Below are 16,518 nucleotides of genomic sequence, written 5' to 3' on the forward strand. Positions count from 1 at the left end.
TTTCTTTTATTTTGGAAAAAAGAGAAACTCGTGACCATATCACCAAAACACTGACCTGATTAACAATTCTACTATCACGCCCCCACACCACACCACCTTCATACATGAGCACAAAATACTTCAAGGGTCATGCCACTTACAGATGCTACATCCTACATTCATCTGACAATAAAATAGGCTATATGCAAAATCAGGACGGAATGGTGAATTTCTCAATCCAACAAGGTTCCCGAGAAAATAATAATGAACTAAGTTGTTCCTCCTTCACTTGATCACCTCCATCAATATGTTGCAATTCTCCTCTCCTTGGAGCTGAACAGAGAACGATTTTGAAGAATTGCCTGCAGAATTAATTCCACATTAGACATTTAGATGACAGAGGATCGCTCTGCATTAAGATTACAGAGGGAAGCAGTATCATGGAAAAACTAGCTAAAAAGTTAGAATTTTTGTACTGTTTGCATAATTCATGCCAAGCATCTTTCACATTAACAAGGCCATTAAATTGAATTAAAAGGCTGGTGTTTAGAACCAGATACCTCTTCAAACGTTTCATATGGGAGCTTGAGCAAGTCTGGGGAAGGTTCATAAGGCAGTAGCCGGCAGTGCAAGAAAACAAATGGACAACTTAAAACCATTTAAATAGGCAGCCAACTCTGGGCTTTTACAACAAGCACTCCATCATAAAATTGACAAAATTCAAGCTTCTGCTAAGATTTCAGGGGGTTGAAATTCCCTCGAGCTCCCCCTCATTACTTTCTCCCCCCATTGATGTGGATAGAGAACTGGCTGGCAAACAGGAAGCAAAGAGTAGGAGTAAACGGGTCCTTTTCACAATGGCAGGCAGTGACTAGTGGGGTACCGCAAGGCTCAGTGCTGGGACCCCAGCTATTTACAATTTATATTAATGATCTGGATGAGGGAATTGAAGGCAACATCTCCAAGTTTGCGGATGACACTAAGCTGGGAGGCAGTGTTAGCTGTGAGGAGGATGCTAGGAGACTGCAAGGTGACTTGGATAGGCTGGGTGAGTGGGCAAATGTTTGGCAGATGCAGTATAATGTGGATAAATGTGAGGTTATCCACTTTGGTGGCAAAAACAGGAAAGCAGACTATTATCTAAATGGTGGCCGATTAGGAAAAGGGGAGATGCAGCGAGACCTGGGTGTCATGGTACACCAGTCATTGAAAGTAGGCATGCAGGTGCAGCAGGCAGTGAAGAAAGCGAATGGTATGTTAGCTTTCATAGCAAAAGGATTTGAGTATAGGAGCAGGGAGGTTCTACTTCAGTTGTACAGGGTCTTGGTGAGACCACACCTGGAGTATTGCGTACAGTTTTGGTCTCCAAATCTGAGGAAGGACATTATAGCCATAGAGGGAGTGCAGAGAAGGTTCACCAGACTGATTCCTGGGATGTCAGGACTTTCATATGAAGAAAGACTGGATAGACTTGGCTTATACTCGCTAGAATTTAGGAGATTGAGAGGGGATCTTATAGAAACGTACAAAATTCTTATGGGGTTGGACAGGCTAGATGCAGGAAGATTGTTCCCGATGTTGGGGAAGTCCAGGACAAGGGGTCACAGCTTAAGGATAAGGGGGAAATCCTTTAGGACCGAGATGAGAAGAAACTTTTTAACACAGAGAGTGGTGAATCTCTGGAACTCTCTGCCACAGAGCGTAGTTGAGGCCAGTTCATTGGCTATATTTAAGAGGGAGTTAGATGTGGCCCTTGTGGCTAAAGGGATCAGGGGGTATGGAGAGAAGGCAGGTACGGGATACTGAGTTGGATGATCAGCCATGATCATATTGAATGGTGGTGCAGGCTCGAAGGGCCGAATGGCCTACTCCTGCACCTATTTTCTATGTATCTATATCTCCTGCTGGGGGACCAAGAGTAGAGGACGGCACATGCAGCAGCCATTCTTTGTGACACAATGTTAGATGCCATGCTATGCAGTGCTACAACCAAGCCCACGGCTGCCCTCCAATTTTCAAAAACATTTCCGAGTTTTTGCAAGTATGTTGCATTGAAGAGGGCACAATGCTGACAACTTGGGAAGAGTTTCCCCTTCCCCAAGTCTGATTACCAAGGCCAACTGCAATATCCCCCGATCCATACATCATCCCAGGTAAAAACAGCTGTGTGGATGTATGGATCTGTGGATGGCCACATTTTGCTACGAATGAGGCAACCAAGGTATGCCTTTACCGTTTTTAAAACAAATTATTTTTGATTGGTTTAACTTTATTTAAGCAAAGATTACAGAATCAGGGCAGGCAAATACAGCTGAGGGGCAGGTGTGATTTGAACAGCAGGACAGAGTGAAGGGGCCAACATGACCACATTCCACAGCACAATGATAGTGTGCTGACCTGATTGGTACCAAATGGCTGTGCTGCTCAACTGTGCCGCCAGAGGGCAGTTAATCACATCAAAATAAAGGTTCACAGATCTGACCTCATCCTTACGTGCAATAGTCAATTCCAAAACTTGGTCCAGCAGAGGTTTTACTGGTAGTAAGCATCACAGAAATGTGTCTGAAATCACTTGAAACTGTAAACCATCCAGAATTTTTTCGAGAACATTGGAAAATTTGCTTATTAACAAGAAGGCTGGAATTACAGATCAGAATCGAAGCAATAGACTAATTTTAGATTCTAGAAAATAATTTCAAAATCAATTGTCAGTAACGAAGCAAAATGGAGGGACAATACCACTGCTTAAATACAGGAGCAGGGAGTGGTCTCACCGTGATCCGACATGAATTCTGTACAGGAGACCCTTCAGACTAATTTAGATTAGATTAGATTAGATTCAACTTTATTGTCATTGCACTTTTCAGTAAAACAAAATGGTTTAACCTTGCAGTCATAACATAGAATAAATAACAAAACACACTCACACTCAACATCAACCTGAGCTGATGTTGCAGGCCATGAATTTCCTCCCAATCTATCTGCCATGGATGGATTTTCTACTGTCCTTCTGTCATGTACCTTTGTTTCCTTTGAAAGCATCTGAACAACATAGAGCAAGCTCTATGTTCCTGAATGCTGTGTACATCTTTACTGAGGAAATGTACCTCTCAGCATATATGTCTTTCTAGGTGTTTGTGTTTTGTTATGGGTTGACTCACCACATAATGCACTTTGAGATAAATATTAAATACGGCCAGATTGTGATGGTGGAGTACACAAAACTAACATGATACCTTTGGAATAGTGGCCTCCTTCTGGATCTGACTCTGGCGGAGCTTCTTGAGCAGGACAAGTTTGGCCTCCTCCAACCGCAGCTCTTCCTTTAATTGCTTGATCATTCTTTCTCGCTCCTCTGGGGTGCTCTTCTAAAAGGAAAGAACCAATATTACTGAAATACATCCGTGCCAATTTTCCGATACCCTGCTTATCTGAAGGTTTCACAGGAACTAGCCAGTCTGCTAAAAACCCCATTCGTCAATGCAAGTCAAAAAATTCAACATCATTTCCCACTCCACAGTGAGATTGAGCTTCGCAGAGCACAATACTCACACCACAAGGTTCACCAGTAAGTAACAGGAAGCAGAAATCTTGAATAATTTTTCACACAGGTTAGAAACACTAGCATGAACTGTTACATCTCTTAAATCCATCTTGTGGAATACAATTTATTTAATAGAGATCTGGAATAAAATCCAAAGTCCTTGTTTGGGAGTTGTTGGTGTTGATCAACATTTAGTGCCATTTAAGGGCCATTCAGGGGATAGCTCATCAATAATGACATTGTTGGGGGTCTGGAATCAGCAGAGCTCCATGCTCACCCTCATGGACACAAGGTGCTGTAGGAACTCAGCGGGTCAGGCAGCATTTCTGGAGAACACGGATAGGTGACGATTCAGATTGGGAGCCTTCTTCAGACTCATGGACATCAACTTTGTACAATGTCAGATATATTTAATTTATATAATTTAAATTAAATGTGTTGAGATTGGAACTCTTAACTCAAGATTAACAATGTGGGATATTGAATTGTGTGCCCAACACTGCATCACTCTCCCTCTCTTCAGACTCCACCTGCATCCGGCTTCTGATCAAAAGTTCCTTCCAGCTACCATTAGAGACAGGACATCATCCATATTAGAGATACAGCATGGAAACAGGCCCTTCGGCCAGAGTTCGCTTCGACTGCGATCATCCCGTACACGAGCATTATCCTACACACATATGGACAATTTGCAATTTATAGAAGCCAATTAACCTACAAATCTGTACATCTTTGGAGTGTGGGAGGGAACAGGAGCACCCGGAGAAAACCCACGCAGTCATAGAAAACTGTACAGACATTCTTAATTCGCAGGGGGGGGGGGGGGGGGGGAAAGTGGGGGCAAAGGAAGGTTCAGCTTCACAGGTGTCAGACCCCATTACGTCATTTCCAAGAGGTAAAATCCACTACCTTCCAGGCTATTAGGATACACAGGTGCCTGCTCTCTGTGTCCAGTCAGCACAGCAGGGGAGAAAAAGTTTTCACACCGTCTCGAACGAAGGAAGATGACACAAATTACAGCAACTTGATTTAGATCAGATCAGACTTGCAAATAAATGGTCCATCAACACTTAAACACTGAGTTCAGATTTGCTACAAAACCCAATAGGTGCCAAAGGAAAACTGTCCAGAATTCCCAAAATTCTTTCAGGGATATGAGATTTTAAATACTTTATTGATCCCCTCAGGGAAATTCAGATGTCCAGAAGCCCCCAACCAACAAACCCACAGATTCAAAACGAACGCAGACAGAAAATACATAGAATACAATGTGGACACTACCTGAGAGCAATAAATACTTAAAAAGACCAATAATTAACAATTAAAAATTGCAAAATGCATCCCCCTACAGCCTACGCGGTCCGAATTATAAAATCTAATGGCTGCAGGGGTGAAGGATCTCCTGAACCGCTCCGTTCTACAGGGCAGGGAGAGGAGCCGGTTGTTGTTCCGAGTGCTCTTTTGACTCTCCAGAATTACATGGAGGGGATGCCCGGGGTTTTTCAGGATGGCCTGCACCTTGTGCCTCATACGCCTCTCAAGCACATCCATCCCAGAGTCTACTCTCCCCTCCAGCACTGAGCTAGCTCATTTAACCAGTTTGACCAGCTTCTTGTTGTTTTTTGCACTAATGCTGTTGCCCCAGCAGACAACAGCGTAGAAAATAACACTTGCAACCAGTGTTGTAAAACATGTGCAGCATATCATTACACACATTGAAGGATTTGAGCCTTCTGAGGCATATAATTATATAATCCCAAATGGGAAGCAGGAAGGAGAAAAATTATGTCTATCTTCGATTGAAACCAGCACCTACAGTTCCTTCCTTCCTACACTGTTTTGAAATGGACCAATCTGATGAAGGGTATCATTTGTGCCTGCCCTTTGAAAAAGCAATCTCATTTCCCCAGCATGCAATCAGTACTTTGAAGATAAATGTTACACTTAATCATGGACTTGCATAAATAAATAAATATTCTGAAGCTGCTGGTCTGACGAGTGACGCACTGCCTCACCATAATATCATCCGTGTTTGCACTTCTTAGTTCCTTCGAGAGCCCGTTCAGCCTGGGACTTGAGGGTTCGTTGTCGGAGAGGACAATGATGTCCGGAGATAGGGGCCGCTTTACCTTCTTCATTTCACTGAAAGAGAGGGGACTACAGGTTGAACAGGGCACACAGGGCTTTGGGTAAGGCCGGCAATGTTTACAAATTTCATCCATCTAGAGTGCGAGAATCCATCTAAACCCATCCTTAGACAAATTCTCCATTTTATCCACACAAGAACACCTCTCAAATATAACTCAGCACCTCAGGTGATCCCAGAGGGGGTGGGTGGTGGCAAAATCCAGAGGGATAATGGAGGTACAAGGCTGAGTATTGTGAGGATAGAAGGGGGACGGGGAGTGAGGGCCGAGAGGGGGGTGGGTGGACGAGGGGAGCAGGCGGTAAGGGCGGTGGGCTGGGGTGAGTGCACAGAGGGTATCAGGAGTGTGTGGGGAAGGGTCAGAAGGGAATAGGGAGGGTGGGTGAGGTCCAGGCAGTTATAAAGGAGGTGGAGTGCGGGTGTTTGAGGGCTGGGAGAGTTGTGGTTGAGGGCGAGGGGCTGGGGAGGAGGGATGCAGGGCAAGGGGCCAGAGAAGGGTTGTACAGCCAAGTTTATCGAGTTGGAATGTGGATATGGAAGACGGGGCTGAGAGAGGAGACGGTGAACAGTGTGGGGATACCAAATCAGATAATTTTTGTTCTTGCTTTGTTTCACTTCCAGTTGAATATACAGTTTGAGAACTGTGCAAATCTCTTCTTACTCAGAGAGGCAGCAGCAGCCCAGTCTGAGATCACTGGGGAACAGAGAACTCCTCTTATTGACTGCCTGCCTCCTCCTCTTTCTCATTGATAGACCCAAAAGCTGGAGTAACTCAGCGGGACAGGCAGCATCTCTGGCGAGAAGGAATGGGTGACGTTTCGGGTCGAGACCCTTCTTCAGACCGTCTATCTTCGGTTTAAACCAGCATCTGCAGTTCCTTCCTACACATTTCATCTTTCTCATTATTCTTCATTGCAAACCATGTATATGACATTCTGCAAACTGGGGAGCCTTTATTCATTTCTTAAAAAGAAGAAATTACTCGAGTTGGAAGTTAAACTCTGGGCTTGGCACTTTTCCAAAACTCACAAGTATCATCAATCATCATAGTCATAAATCTGCAGCTAAGTGAGTTAACAGAACTGGTGAATATCGTGGCATCTCTCTGATGCTCCCTCTGCACTCCTATAGATCCTGCTTAAGACGATCAATAAGGCAGAGCTGTCACCACCCATCAACTAGCAGGCAGCATCCATGCATTTAAGTGACTGGGAACAAACTTCCTGTATGTTAATTGGCAGAGAGAGAAAGAGAGAGTATAAGGTTGTCATGTGACTTAGGCATTTCCCTTCCGTGTCACCTGATTGCCCCAGTGGAACCCATGGCAACAGCCGGCTGAAACTGGTTTGAGACACATTGCCTTCATTTTGTGAAGGGAGGTAGGGCTCAGGTACTGAAACAAAATGGAGCCCACCGAACAGACAGTAAAACCCTGGTTGGGCAAACAGCCTCGTAACAGCCCAGCTGTCACTCCCTTGCTGGCGTTAGACCAGTGAAGGTCAACGTAACTTTAAGACTGCATCGTGATATGTTCCCACAAAATATCCTTTGAGAACCAGAATCTAAAATAAAATCCTTTAAGATGATCTAAATATTCTACGCAAGAAAGTGCACATAAAGAATTTGAGGGATCTTCCGATCTGTTAGTTTCTGAGTGCATTGGAAAGGACACAATCGCTTACATTTTACATTGTTCATCTCAACAATGCTGAATTCTGCGTTTGGTCATGAGCCCAAGAGACTAACCTTCACACCTTATGGCATGTGGCTGAAGCTACATTTTCATAACTCAGTTTCTTCAACTGGACACGACAGCACTGTGGACATGGTCTGAGGCAGCCATATTTCCATGGCTGCCTCAGTAAACAGATGTCATTAAGATGATGGCGCAAAACACCAACATGCACCAGCAAACCAAAAGGCCATTTCCATAACTATGCTGAGGCAGTCACAAGAAAACGCAGCTACTTGTTTACAAAAAGTCAAAGTGCTGGATTAACTGCGGGTCAGGCAACAACATGCTGAGTTACTCCAGTACTTTGTGCCTTTTTGTTTGCTGAGGTAGCCTGGGTTAATGTGACTCAGAATTTGTGTTACAAAGTCAATTAAATATTAATTTATGCAAGCTAACCAAGAAAATACCAATAGGAACCAGGCCACTCTGGTATTGATTCAGTCTGAAGAAGGGTCTCAAACCATTACATCACCCATTCCTTCTCTCCAGAGATGCTGCCTGTCCCACTGAGTTACTCCAGCTTTTAGTGTCTATCTTTGATTTTAAAAACATGGCCTTGCACGCTATCCAAGCAAGTTAAAAAATACATGAGTGCAAAAAGTAGTACAACAAAGAAAATAAACAGTGTGGAATATAGTGTCACTGTTGCAGTGAATGTGCAGATAAACAAAATGCAGGGGCTGCAATGAGGTAGATTGGGAATTCACCTTATAAATGAATGTATGCAATTATAAATGATCACATTCCGATAAAGTGTCCCAAAGACAAATACCAATACGGCACAATTTATGGAATAGTCTCCATCTGCTTGGATGGAGACAGCTGCGGAGTTCAAGTAGTCTACTATGGTGTAATTGTCTGCTAGACTGGTACATAGCTTGGTCAGCACATCCTCCAGCAGCACATTCAAGCTGTACTGAAGGATGCACTTGAGTCATCAAGGCTTCCCCTGGAAACACACCAATATCTGGCAGAATCAGTGCAGAGAGTGCAATTATCAAAAAAGCTCATCAGCGCCTCTACTTCCTGAGAAGATTACGGAGAGTCGGTTTGTCAAGGAAGACTCTCTAACTTCTACAGGTGCACAGTAGAGAGCATGCTGACCGGTTGCATCGTGGCTTGGTTCAGCAATTTGAGCGCCCTGGAGAGGAAAAGACGACAAAAAGTAGTAAACACTGCCCAGTCCATCATCGGCTCTGACCTTCCTTCCATCGAGGGGATGTATCGCAGTCGCTGCCTCAAAAAGGCTGGCAGTATCATCAAAGACCCACACCATCCTGGCCACTCACTCATCTCCCTATTACCTTCAGGTAGAAGGTACAGGAGCCTGAAGACGGCAACAACCAGGTTCAGGAATAGCTACTTCCCCACAGCCATCAGGCTATTAAACCTGGCTCGGACAAAGCTCTGATTATTAATAACCACTTTCTGCTATTTGCACTTTACCAGTTTATTTATTCATGTGTATATATATTTATATCATGGTATATGGACACATTTATCTGTTTTGTAGTAAATGCCTACTATTTTCTGTGTGCTTAAGCAAAGCAAGAATTTCATTGTCCTATACAGGGACACATGACAATAAACTCACTTGAACTTGGACTGCCCCTCCATGGAACAAAGGAATGCCATCACCCTCCATGGAAATTTTACCACCCCTCGCGTCCCCCCCCCCCCCCCCCCAATGGGAATACCACAACCCCTACATGGGAATTCCAGCCCCTCCGCCCTGTTGCACACTTTCTTGAAATTGACCAATATTAGCTATTTCTTTATTGCCACACTATCAAAGTACTGGACATCCGCCCATTCTCACCGCATCGGTTGACAGCTTTATGACACCCACCACTCTCACAAGCGAAAACTGGATGAGCATTTAACTTTGCCCCTGCAAACACTCTTTTGGAAAATCTACTCAGAAACAAAGTATTTTTTACAATAAGTGATGTTCACAGCGATCTTGAAATGCTCATTCACAAGTGAACATGCAGTTACAACAAGCCGTGAGGAAGACAAATGCTATTTGGTCTTTATTCACAAGTTCATAAGTTCTCGGAGAGAATTAGGCCATTCGGCCAATCAAGTCCATCCACTATTCAATCATGGCTGATCTATTTTTCCCTCTCAACCCCATTCTCATGCCTTCTCCCCAGAACCCGACACCCTTACTAATCAAGAATCTGTCAATCTTCTAGAGTCGTAAAGTGATAGTGTGGAAACAGGTCCTTCGGCCCAACTTGCCCACACTGGCCAACATGTCCCAGCTACATTAGTCCCACCTGCCTGCGCTTCCTCCATATCCCTCCAAACCTGTCCTATTCATGTACCTGTCTAACTGTTTCTTAAACGTTGGGATAATCCCAATTTGTGAATTGCCAAAAAGTGAATTTCTGTTACTCAAACGCCAATTTCCCCCTCTCAGTCCACCATCAACTGGCACTGCCCCAACCCCTCCGTCTTCCTCGTAGTTGCTGACACCCTCCAAGGCAAAGTATGTCAGCGACTCCGGAGAAGGAGGAGGAGATGGTAGTGGTGGAGGGGGAAATGAGAGGCTAAGTGGTCAGAGTAATGGGGGAAGGAGTAGGAGGATACAGCAGTGGAGTGGACAAAGTGACAGGCAGACAGTAGGAGGCGGCGGTCGAACGGGAGCAGACAAAGCGACCGGATCCATAGGAAGAAGCAACAGCCGGTGAGCGTCCTGAAGAAAGAGCTGTCCCCAAGGGTTCCAATGTGAGCCACAACAACAGCCGTGTGAACTGGACCAGGGGGTGGGTGAAGAAGGTTTGCTGGTGCACCTTGCGAGTCAGGGGTGGCGTTAGAAGCCGGGGTTGGGAAGGCCATGCGAGCTAGGCTGGTGTCGGCAGGTCCATCCACTACAACCAAAAATCTGCTATAAAGGGGTTTGTTAAAAGGGATTACCGTACTGCAGCAAATTTGTGGCAAAAAAGTCCAGCATTGGAGCATTATGAAACAGAATTTGACGCAGAGCCTCAAAGTGAAACAAAGTGGTTTAGTGAGGCAATTTCAGTTTCCCAATCTTCTCTCAGGTTCATCACATGCCACCTTTGTAGCTAATTATAACGAGTTGGACATAAATGACTACATATAAAAAACAGCCAAAATTTGGAGCCACTTCTTTAGATCTAAACATCTAACGACACAGATACGGGAAACGCCGAGCTTGCTCTTCCCAATGTAATCTATAAACATCCTGCTTTACCGTTACAAGCGCTTCCTTTAACTTCATGAGAACTGCAGTGATACATGCACCAAGGCAGACACATCACAGGATAACTGTACTTTGGATAGATATCAATACACAGATCCTGGCCAAGACAAATGACAGGATTGTATGGTATTTTTGAAGATGGTGAGAATTTCTCCAGCACGGAACAATTTTGCACCTTAGTTCTTTGCCTCACTTTGCTCCTCTTCGTCTGGCTATCAATCTCGTGTTACCTTTGACTGCAGCAACCTCTGCCCAGCTCCACTTTTCTGCTCACATTTTTCCCTTGCTGCCAGTCAGCCTGCTCTCAGTGAATGCCTACACTATTCACTACCAGTTAACCAATTAATCTAAGTGTAGGTTGTTAGTCGGAGAATCAGAATGGGATGGGATGTTAGAAAACATAGAAACATAGAAATTAGGTGCAGGAGTAGGCCATTCGGCCCTTCGAGCCTGCACCGCCATCCAATATGAACATGGCTGATCATCCAACTCAGTATCCCGTACCTGCCTTCTCTCCATACCCTCTGACCCCCTTAGCCACAAGGGCCACATCTAACTCCCTCTTAAATATAGCCAATGAACTGGCCTCAACTACCCTCTGTGGCAGAGAGTTCCAGAGATTCACCACTCTCTGTGTGAAAAAAGTTTTTCTCATCTCGGTTGTAAAGGATTTCCCCCTTATCCTTAAGCTGTGACCCCTTGTCCTGGACTTCCCCAACATCGGGAACAATCTTCCTGAATCTAGCCTGTCCAACCCCTTAAGAATTTTGTAAGTTTCTATAAGATCCCCTCTCAATCTCCTAAATTCTAGAGAGTATAAACCAAGTCTATCCAGTCTTTCTTCATAGACAGTCCTGACATCCCAGGAATCAGTCTGGTGAACCTTCTCTGCACTCCCTCTATGTAGCAATGTTACAAAATTTTGAGATTTAAAAAATCAAGTCTGTAATTTATCCCATCAGATAAAGCATAAAAAGAAGTTTAATTTGACACCTAATTCACTTTCATATCTCAAGTATTTAAAAAGTTATGGCCATTTTCATACTCGGAAATTAGCATCTTGTTCCCTATTGATTTTCTATGGACATAATAAAAAAGCTGTGATCGTGTGCAGTCAAAAGCCCATAACCTTCTTAAAAATTAAGAGAACTGAATGAAATTTTCAGTTATCGTAGATTGAACCATTCTGAAACAAATATAAAATAATCTTACTTGGATGACCTGAAATTAAAGCATATAATTAGTTAGTTACCCAAGTGTAGCTAATTTCAAACTTCAATTACTAGATCTAAACATCTATCCATTTCTTAATAAATGATTAACATTTTTAAATAGCCTAAGTGTCCAAATAATATTCATAAATAATTCACAATAAAACATGATTTTAAAATCTCATTTACATTAATTTATAGGCCAAATGGAAGGAATCTAGTGTTCAATTGCTGTAAATTAAAGTCCATTTTAAATCAGCTTTCTAGTGGGTTCCTGTGAACGCGCTGGTTTAGAACGTTCACATTGCGGTAGATTTGTGCCCTCAAATGCCCAGAAAAATACTGCGGGATATAATGGGCCCAAAATGAGCTACTCGCAATATTAAACTTTGTATAAAGGGATCTTAAGAAACCCTTTTTAATGTAAAAATATGCAGCCTACCTTCTATTATTTGCTCTATGAGACCCTGCGGTTGCTGGTGGTCGCGGGTTTAGAGATTGATTTTTAAACTACTATAACTATTATACGAGGCCTTTAAAACTAATAATAGCTTTTGCGACGGGGTCTTCCAGCGATTTTTCGTTAATAATTAACTAGGCTGAACATCTTCGATTTGAACAGCCTAGAGAAAATCGCGTTTTAAACCCGCCCCCCTCTAAACGGCGCCAAAATCGCGCACACCCGCAGCGACAGATTTTCAGCGACGCTTCAGGTAGGCTTTGCAACATACCTACTCTATGGCAATAATGTCCTTACTCAGATTTAGAGATGTTGATGGGCATGAGCTGTTGAAACGATTGGGGGAAATTGGATTGGATTGAGCCAGCTTTGACTGGAGGGGCCAAATAGCAATGTCATGATAAAAGAAAATAAGAAAATAACATCAATGCAAAGCAGTTCAGCTGGTGAAGCCACCACCTCTCAGTGCCAGAGACCATGATCCAATGCTGACTTCGGGTGCTGTTGATGTGGAGTCTGCACGTTCTCCCTGTTACCAATTGGATAGCATGCATGCTCTGGTTTCTTCCCATATCCCAAAGATGTGCGGGTTGGAAGGTTAATTGGCTGTAAATTAAACTTAGCCTGCAGATGAGTGGTAGAACCTAGGAATTGCTAAAAAAAGGTGGGAAGACTAAAGAAAATGAGAATAGGTGATTGATAGTTAGCATGGACTCAGTGGGCCAAAGGGATTCCGTCCGCACTGTACGATTCCATGGGTTTAATATACATTTGTCATAAGTTGCCTACTTCTCAGTTTAGTAATCCAATCAAGAGGTAAGAGTGTTTAATTGTCATATGTCCCGAATCAGAACAATGAAATTCTTACTTGCAGCAGAACTACAGATATAAACATAATACTACTGTTTTCATTTGTAAACATCAGTTCATGTCAAATGTATTGAGTAGGTTCAAATATAATAAAACAGCAAATGTCAATAGAAATGGGAAGAAAGATACAGGGACCATTCAATCACTTGTCCTGGTCAACCGCTCTATCAGAACTGGTCTAATCGCAATCATGCACCCACCTCCACTCCATTTCCCTCAAATCATTATTGAACAATCACCTATCTTATTCAGGTAAATGTTAATTGACCTCTTGCATCAGCACACTTTATGTGGAGGTGGAGGGGACATGAGGTGAATACTGGCAGACTTCACTACCCTTTGTAAGACAATTAGCTTCAATGACTTTAGATGCGTCTTATATCACTGGATCTCTGGTTCATTGTTGGACCAAACTTGTGCCACAAACGCCTTATATGCCAGAGAGTCTGATGTGGATATATAGATGACAAGAACAATTTTATTCTAGTTGACATGGGGAGCCAGGCCACGTTTAATGCAAAATAGAATTTCCCCCCCATTAATAGTACGCAAGTCACATCTGGACATAAAGGTTTTAGGCTTGCCAATTCATTCACTTTGTGTGAGTGGGACCGGCCACTTTACTGAGAACTAGTGTCTGCCATGATTGTTATAATACAGGGCTCGAAATTAACGGTTGCCCGGGTGCCAATGGCCACCTAAAGTCCAGCCGGGCAACCTAAAAGCATTGCCATTTTGCCCGGCTTGGCAAGCCGTTCAATTCTGAGCGGGCCCCCCCTCTCTATCTCTCTCTCTCCGTCTCCACCCTCTCCGTCCGGGTCTACGCTCTCCAGACGCTCCTCATCCACCAGCACGACCGGCCGTCTTGCACATGCGCACAACCACAGCCAGCACATCATCGGCGGCCCTGCACATGCGCACTGCCACAGCAACTGGTCGGCGCTGGGCACTTTCTCCCTTTCCTTTGCATTGTGGGAGATCTGGCCGCCATTGCTGGTCGCCACGTCCGCTGAAATCCAACGCAGAATCACTCCCTGGAGCTGGAGTAACTCCCTGGAATAACTCTTGCTTCTTGGTTTCCTGGTCCTCCAAAAATATTCAAAATGGAATTTAAACTGGAGGTGGTGGAGGGTCCACCACCAAACTCCAAAATCTGAATAACAGCCTATTGCACTTTATCTGTTGATTTATTGTGTATATATATGGTCTATGGTATATGGACACACTGAACTTTTATCTCCTGTTCTGTATTATGTTTACATATTCTGTTGTGCTGCAGCAAGAAAGAATTTCATTGTCCTATCTGGGACACATGACAATAAAACTCTCTTGGCTTGGGCTTAAGAAAAAAAGGGTTCTTGGGGAAAAAAGAGCTACCTTAAATTTAGTTGCGTCTGGTTGGGTAACTATGGTAGGGTGAAGACCATTCCATGCATTAATTGTGCGGGGGGAACTCCATGGAGCAGCCAGCATCTCTGGATAGAAGAAATTGGGTGACATTTCAGGTAGAGACCCTTCTTTGGACTCCCTCTGGTTTTAGTGTTTTTAGTTTAATTTAAAGATACAGCGTGGAAACAGGCCCTTCGGCCCACCGAGTCCACGCCGTACACCCGTACACTAGTTCTATCCCACACATTAGCGACGCAAGTCAAGAGTGTTTTATTCTCTCACGTCCAAGTTAGAACAATGAAATCTTTACTTGCAGCAGCACAATAGAATATGTAAACATAGAACTCTGTAAACAATGTTATAAACGAGAAAACAAAAGTGTATATTTATATATGAATATATTTATATATGAATATATAATAAGTGTGTGTGTGTGTGTGTGTGAGAGAGAGAGAGTGAGTGATACACACACACACAATTTCCCTCCTGGGATTAATAAAGTTCTATCGTATAGTATTGTGTGTGCAGGAAGGAACTGCAGATGCTGGTTTAAACTGAAGATAGACACAAAAAGCTGGAGTAACTCAACAGTTCAGACAGAATCTCTGGACAAAAGGAAAATATTACGTTTTGGGTTGGGTCTGAAAAAGGTTCCTACACACCTTTGGAATTGGGAAAGAAAGGAAGAGGCAGAGACAGTAGGCTGTGGGAGAGCTGGGAATTGGAGGGGAAGGTGGGAGAAGGCAAGGACTACCTGAAATTGTAGAAGCCAATGTTCATTCCGCTGGAGTGTAAACTACCCAAGCAAAATATGAGGTGCTGTTCCTCCAATTTGTGGCGGGCCTCACTCTGGCCATGGGGGCGGCCCAGGACAGAAAGGTCGGATTCAGAATGGGAGGGGGAGTTGAAGTGCTGAGCCACCGGGAGATCCTGTTGGTTATTGCAAACTGAGTGGAGGTGTTGTGCGAAGCGATCGCCAAGCCTGCGCTTGGTCTCACCAAGGTTGATCATACGCTGAATAATCCAACCACATTTTTGTTTGGAAGTGGAAAGAAATAATAGAAATTGCATTCATTGCAACGTGTAAAAAGAGTTGAGATACTGTATTGTAATTTTGCTGCATGTCATTGTGGTATACATCATGTCTTGATTGGTGAATATGTTTAGTTTGTGACTTTATTTGAAGCAGAAATAATATGTGAATGCTTCATTGAGCATAATTCCGACTGGTAACTACGCACTTCGTCTGAGCACATTATCGCATGCGTCATGCAAGCCGTCTTAAATGACCACCTAAAATGTCATTTGGCAACCCAAAAAGCTGCCTAGGTTGCCCGGCTGGAAACAGAAAAAAAGTTACGTGAGAGTCCTGTAATAATGGAAATAATGGGAATCTCTGATGTTATTTGTGGCTTCCTACATGTTAAACGGCAGCATGGATACAGTACAGGAGGAAAAAATAAATTAAATCCAAACCATTGATTACCCAGCACAAAATGTTTCTCACCTTTGCAGGACTTTCCTCTTCTACAGTTTCATGTCGCTACATCTTCCCTTTCTCACAAGTGCCTTACACTGTTTATGAATGAACCCTCGTGTAATTTTCTTCAATGTCACAGCAATTCACAGGGGGTGTAAGTGGGCTTTATGTTCTAGCAAAGCCCAATAACAATGCTGCCAGGGTTGGTGGACTGTGTATTTGAATGGAGTAATCAGGTTACACAATTCAAAGGCAAAGAGCCTATGGGATTTGTGCAGATAACGTGAGAGATTACTCACTTTGGAACTGGACAGCTATTCAAATCCAAATAGCATTGGAATTGTTTTGAAATAAGTTTATCAGCATACAATGCCAAAATTAGTGAATCCAGACACGGTCTCTTGGAAACTCAATTGTGCAAGTTGAGCCAGACAATTAACGCATTTGTGAAGGTACTTTCTTACATTAAAAG

The 16,518-nt window shown here is 43.5% G+C and overlaps 1 protein-coding gene across 12 annotated transcripts in view; it reads right to left on the bottom strand.

The window, feature by feature from the left end:
- The window catches only part of gatad2a (GATA zinc finger domain containing 2A), a 105,809-nt gene that overhangs the window by 23,261 nt on the left and 66,030 nt on the right, over positions 1-16,518 (bottom strand). For 11 of the 12 annotated variants that reach the window (XM_033046813.1, XM_033046809.1, XM_033046815.1 and 8 more), the window contains 2 exons: positions 5,539-5,665; positions 3,216-3,347 (listed from right to left, as the gene is read on the bottom strand). In XM_033046813.1, the coding sequence (XP_032902704.1) occupies positions 3,216-3,347; positions 5,539-5,665 (259 nt within the window). The remainder of the gene's footprint in view (positions 1-3,215; positions 3,348-5,538; positions 5,666-16,518) is intronic. The other variant, XM_033046805.1, reaches the window with a different exon arrangement.

The sequence above is a fragment of the Amblyraja radiata genome, chromosome 29, assembly GCF_010909765.2.
Source record: "Amblyraja radiata isolate CabotCenter1 chromosome 29, sAmbRad1.1.pri, whole genome shotgun sequence".
Lineage (NCBI taxonomy): Eukaryota > Metazoa > Chordata > Chondrichthyes > Rajiformes > Rajidae > Amblyraja > Amblyraja radiata.